General features: G+C 41.7%; 1 protein-coding gene across 1 annotated transcript; it reads right to left on the bottom strand.

Annotated features, from left to right (window-relative positions):
* Positions 1-2,575: 2,575 nt before the first annotated feature.
* On the bottom strand, positions 2,576-3,932 carry LOC118229468 (somatostatin-1A-like). Its single transcript, XM_035421438.1, has 2 exons — positions 3,734-3,932; positions 2,576-3,110 (listed from the first exon to the last, which is right to left on the bottom strand). Exons 1-2 carry the CDS (start codon positions 3,869-3,871, stop codon positions 2,904-2,906), a joined length of 345 nt encoding a protein of 114 aa, XP_035277329.1. The 5' UTR covers positions 3,872-3,932; the 3' UTR covers positions 2,576-2,903.
* Between the last annotated feature and the right edge of the window lie 867 nt (positions 3,933-4,799).

Below are 4,799 nucleotides of genomic sequence, written 5' to 3'. Positions count from 1 at the left end.
ATCAGTAATTGTGACTTACATATGGACGTTTTACTAGACGGCATTAGTCAGTAATGATGACCGATCCATGGTTTCCAAGCAAGGTGACAGTTCATTATTTTTAACTGACAGATAAACTTTATTAAGGCTCTTGAGTGCCTCTGTCAATCAAGGTAGATGCCACAGCGGGCAGGTTGGGGCCTTACACTGAAGAGTTCAGACTGCACTGTGTGATTGGCTGACTATGACCTGATACCTGGGTAGGGGAGGGTGGGGAAGGGCTGGTAGGCACAGACCGTGGTGGGATGTAGTAGGGTGGATTTGAACATGGCTGTACAGGTTTGGGCAAGGTTAGGTGGGGCTGGCAAGTAAAGCACTGGGTGTTGCTGATTCACTCACAGTTCTGTGAAGTCATTGTGATGTCACAGTTCAGACGACGAGCAGAACTGAGCTGTACCCAGAGCTGAGAGAGCACGATCGTCCAGCCTGTGAAAAGGGTGGGTTTATAATGACCGATATGTGATTGGAATGTTCTTAACCGAACTCTGATGTCACAATCACTGCAGGAAATTAAAAGAAAATGAGTTCTAGAACATAGAATTTAGAACTTTTAATTTTGAAATAGCATTCCAAAAAAAAAAAAACCTACGTTTCCAGGGGTTAAGTCATCGAGGGTTCGTCTGGTGACTGCTGCCCTCGTTTTTCTCAGTGACACGCCAAGCAGCCACAGAAAATCAGTTGGTAACAGCGAGAGATAATTATAATAGAGTGATAGAGCTGGTCCTGACAAAGACCTGCTGGCTGAAATGTTGTCCCTTTATTAACCGCTGGCTGGGAGCATTCGTAAGCAGTGTACCGATAGTCCTCAACTCTTGCGGTTTTATAAATTAGTTTGCCCGGCACTTGTCTATAATTTTAGAGGTGTGCACAGTCTCCTTTAACAGTGAGAGATACTCCTCTCCTCTGATTGGTGGTATGTTTTTTGCCACTGCTGCTCTGTGGCATGTGTAGGGTATAAAACAGTCTCTAACTTGTAAGAGAATGCGTTCTTACTAGAGGAATCCAAGTCCTCTCTCAGTGCTCTCCGTGCAGGTGCACCTCAAAAATGTCCTGTGCGAAACGAACTCAGACAGAGCACTTTTAACTCCACTAGAGTACATCTGGCCCCTATTGGACTCATATAAATTTTGTTAGAGTTGATGTATCATTGAGAACAGTTGATGTCTGATAAAGGGGGGCAGTTGCTTTGGAAAACAAAAAAGATTTATATAATTGTTTTTACAGCAGGAGAGCTTGTGATTGGCTCATTGTATTAAAAAAACTCCTGGCCTCTCTTCCACACTCTGCTCCCTTGGTTCCTCACTACAAGTGCACACTTACTGTTCACTTGATTTCTCTCCACAGCAGGGGTGAGCAGTTTCGCTCCTGGAGGGGCAATGTGTATGCAGGTTTTTTGTTTCCACGGATTGCCCTGTCAAGATGAGCTGACTGGGCTGTGTACACCATCTCTGCAGGTTACTGAAAGAAACGGAGTTCTAGAACATAGAATTTAGAATGTAGAATTCTGAAAAAGCATTAAAAAAAAAAAAACCTACGTTTCCAAGGGTTAAGTCAGCGAGGGTTCGTCTGGTGGTAGATTACATTACAGTCTCATACAAAGACACAAAAACAGTCTTCGGCTTGCATTCAGGAGTGTACTAAGATAATGTAGCTAAAATGTCAGACGGTGTAAATGTTAGGGCTAAGTAAGTCATTATGGGCAAAAGTTGAGTCATGAATACCAGAAACAGATACAACTCTTGTTGCCCACCTCTACTCCACAGGGATATTCAATTCAATTCAATTCAATTCAATTTTATTTGTACAGCACTTTTTTCTTTTTTACAGAGAACTGTCACAAAGACACTTTACAGAGCAGCAAGGCAAGAGGCAGAGCAAAAAGAGCAAACAGAGCAAACACCAGAACTGTCAAATAACAAGTACACAATGTACACTCCTGGTGCCTTTGATCATTGCTCCTGGTACACACTTGTATTTATGCTAGGAGTTATGCAGAATAAAATGATAATAATATAAATGTAATAAGACGATGAAAAATGATCTAAATGGTGATCCTTTCTGCAAGTACTCCACCTGAGCGGTGGCATGTACAATATATATAGCAGATTTAGATGGTCTATACCTCAAACTACCCAGGAATGTTACTGAGAGAGGTCACTTCTTATTGTGATTGCAATCAGACTCTCATCCAGATACACGTACATATCTGACTGATGATGCTATGTAACACTATAAGGCACATGATGCACATGAGTCGCATATTGGTAAAATGGTTTTTGGGGATTAAAACATGAGAATATTCAGTCCGGAGTTGTATAGGAAGTATAGAAGCATCACCTTGAATAACATACCAAATACCCAGCAGATCTTATTCCATTAGTGGACTGGTCATTTATATTAAAGGATGCTCAGAATGTTTTGTGGGGATTATGGGGCATTTAAACGTTATTTTGATGTAATAAAGTGCAGCCCTTTTCTCGGTAATGTGGGTAACATACAAACACAGAAGTCTGAAAAACATTGTAAAGAAAACATATTGGCTTGTGGAAAACTATTTATTGAAATGGACAGCTTAAAGCACATCTTTCAGAATGGAACGACACATACAACTGGTGATAGCAGCCTTTTTGCACACCTTTCTTTCACACAGAGCTCTCTTAAAAATATAAATTACTTCATCATGAAATCAAAATATAGTCAATTGCACTTTTAAATCACAAATATACAGTAACAGTTGATAAGATGTTTTATTTACAGTCCACCGGTTTTATGATGGAGGTTTTTGAAGGACAGTTAAAAATAAATTAAATTGGAAAAAAAAAACACTTCTAAGTGCCCGTGGCTCAAGGTTTTACGCGTCGGGATCAGCAGGACGTGAAAGTCTTCCAGAAGAAATTCTTGCACCCGGCTTTGCGTTCACGCGGAGCCAGAAATACGTTGGCGCCGCGCTCCAGCTGGAACCGCGGCTCCTCTAGCGCGGCTCTGCGCGTGAGCTCTTCAGACTCCAGGGCTCCGTTTTCTGACTGCACGAGTTCCGACAACAGTTCCGCAACAGAATATCTGTCGAGATCCTGAAAACAGAAAACGGTTGTTTATGTTTAAATCCGCACACGTCGTACGCGTTGATTTGGGCCATTTGTTGATCTGATCCAGTTATTTAAATTGCGCATATTTCGGAGAGTGCTGACTGAACGACAAACGATATTTTGATTTCTTCCAACTGATAAATAAACTTAATTTTATTGAAAACTTTGGAATGCATCATTTTTATATGAAATTTGAATTTACTCCATGCTCACAAAGGATACAAAAATGTTCATTGGAGTGTAGATATTCATAAGAATAAGACAGAAAACTAATACAGATGTTTAAAAAGTTCTATAAGACACAGGCTTTCAGCTAATCCACTGGCATAATGGTGAGTTACGTTTCTATATGCATATTTTCTGTGTGGGCTTATTTTAAATAGTTTCTAAGTATGTCTGGAATTGCGCTCGCTCGGCACAGAACGCGTCAGCGCAATTTCAGAACCTTGGAGAGCTCATAGTTCAGCACAAATTCGGCAACCAGAATAAAGTCTGAAAACACACGTCTATATCTTTCTGGAAGCATACTGTACGAGTTAAGTACGACATGTGCAATAATGTGCGGGTGAATAAATCGGTGCCCATTCATGGTAGGAGTCATAGCCTACCTGTTTGCTTTCTGGTGCGATGAATGATCTTTGCAGAAACTGACGGAACCTGAGATCTGACGGCGCGCCGGACAAGCCGTTGATTGCCAGCGCGAGAAACAGGATGGCGAGAGCGCACTGGATACGATGGGAGATCATCTTCGCTTCGGTCTCTGGGGAACGGGAAACTTGTTGGAGACAACTGCGACGGCGTTTTCTCTGTTACTCTCACTCTGTCGGCGTCTCCCTTTTAAACAATTGTGTGACGTCAGTTGGACGACAGTGGCGGGGGGGACTCTTATGCTCAGAGCTCTGCACGTGCCGTCTTTCCCTGAGCAAAGGAGAGACAAAAACGATCGTTCACATTTACTTCAGAAACAACATTTTAAATGTTTTTATTTTTATTTTTATGAACTCTAGCTATTTTGCAGTTTACAGTAACGCTACAGTCAATTTCCATCACTGTCTGGTTTGCCTGCAAGTGACTGACATCGCATTGAGTACGTGCACATGTGCATGCGTGCGCATGGGAATTTGAATACATTTAGAAGGTGCATAACGTTGATCCCTCACTGGGCCAAATCCAGTTTTATCCAGCCTAGTCGCAACCGCTACTTTTCTGTGCGAAATATTAACCCCGATGCCGGACGCAGATGCTGATCCTGGGGCCTCGCCGGTCGGTTTGAAGGGATCCTGCTTGTCCATCTCCGGCCCCTTTTACTTTTTCATTACAAAACAACTTTGTTGAATTAGTTTTGTGTCGTTTCATATTGATGAATGTCGCCTGTTGCAACAGGCTGAGAATCCTAGTTAAGCGGTGCAGCTCGGAGGGACTTACAGGAACATTAAATTGATCCCACGGCGCTGTTAAATCAACTCAGACTTCACTTTGGTAGAGCACATTTTAAATTAACACAACATTTCACTTTTCAATGTTAACTCTGAAAGAGTATCTATAATCCTTGAAAACGGATTGGACATGTTTTTTTGTTTGTTTGTTTGTTTGTTTGTTTGTTTTTTTGAGGTCTTGGTTTTCCCGTGTATCGCAGTCATTTTTTTATTTGCTTGCAGACATTGTCATCCAGAG

The sequence above is a fragment of the Anguilla anguilla genome, chromosome 6 (genome assembly GCF_013347855.1).
Source record: "Anguilla anguilla isolate fAngAng1 chromosome 6, fAngAng1.pri, whole genome shotgun sequence".
NCBI lineage: Eukaryota > Metazoa > Chordata > Actinopteri > Anguilliformes > Anguillidae > Anguilla > Anguilla anguilla.
Note: the sequence above shows the minus strand (reverse complement) of the source record. Positions and strands in the feature narration are given on the sequence as shown.

What these genes read in the sequence shown, in the direction of transcription:
- LOC118229468 (XM_035421438.1), bottom strand. Translation starts at nt 3,871, where the DNA reads ATGATCTCCCATCGTATCCAGTGCGCTCTCGCCATCCTGTTTCTCGCG. An exon ending in TCGCACCAGAAAGCAAACAG is followed by an intron (nt 3,111 to 3,733) that starts GTAGGCTATGAC and finishes TTCTGTTTTCAG; the next exon opens with GATCTCGACAGATATTCTGT.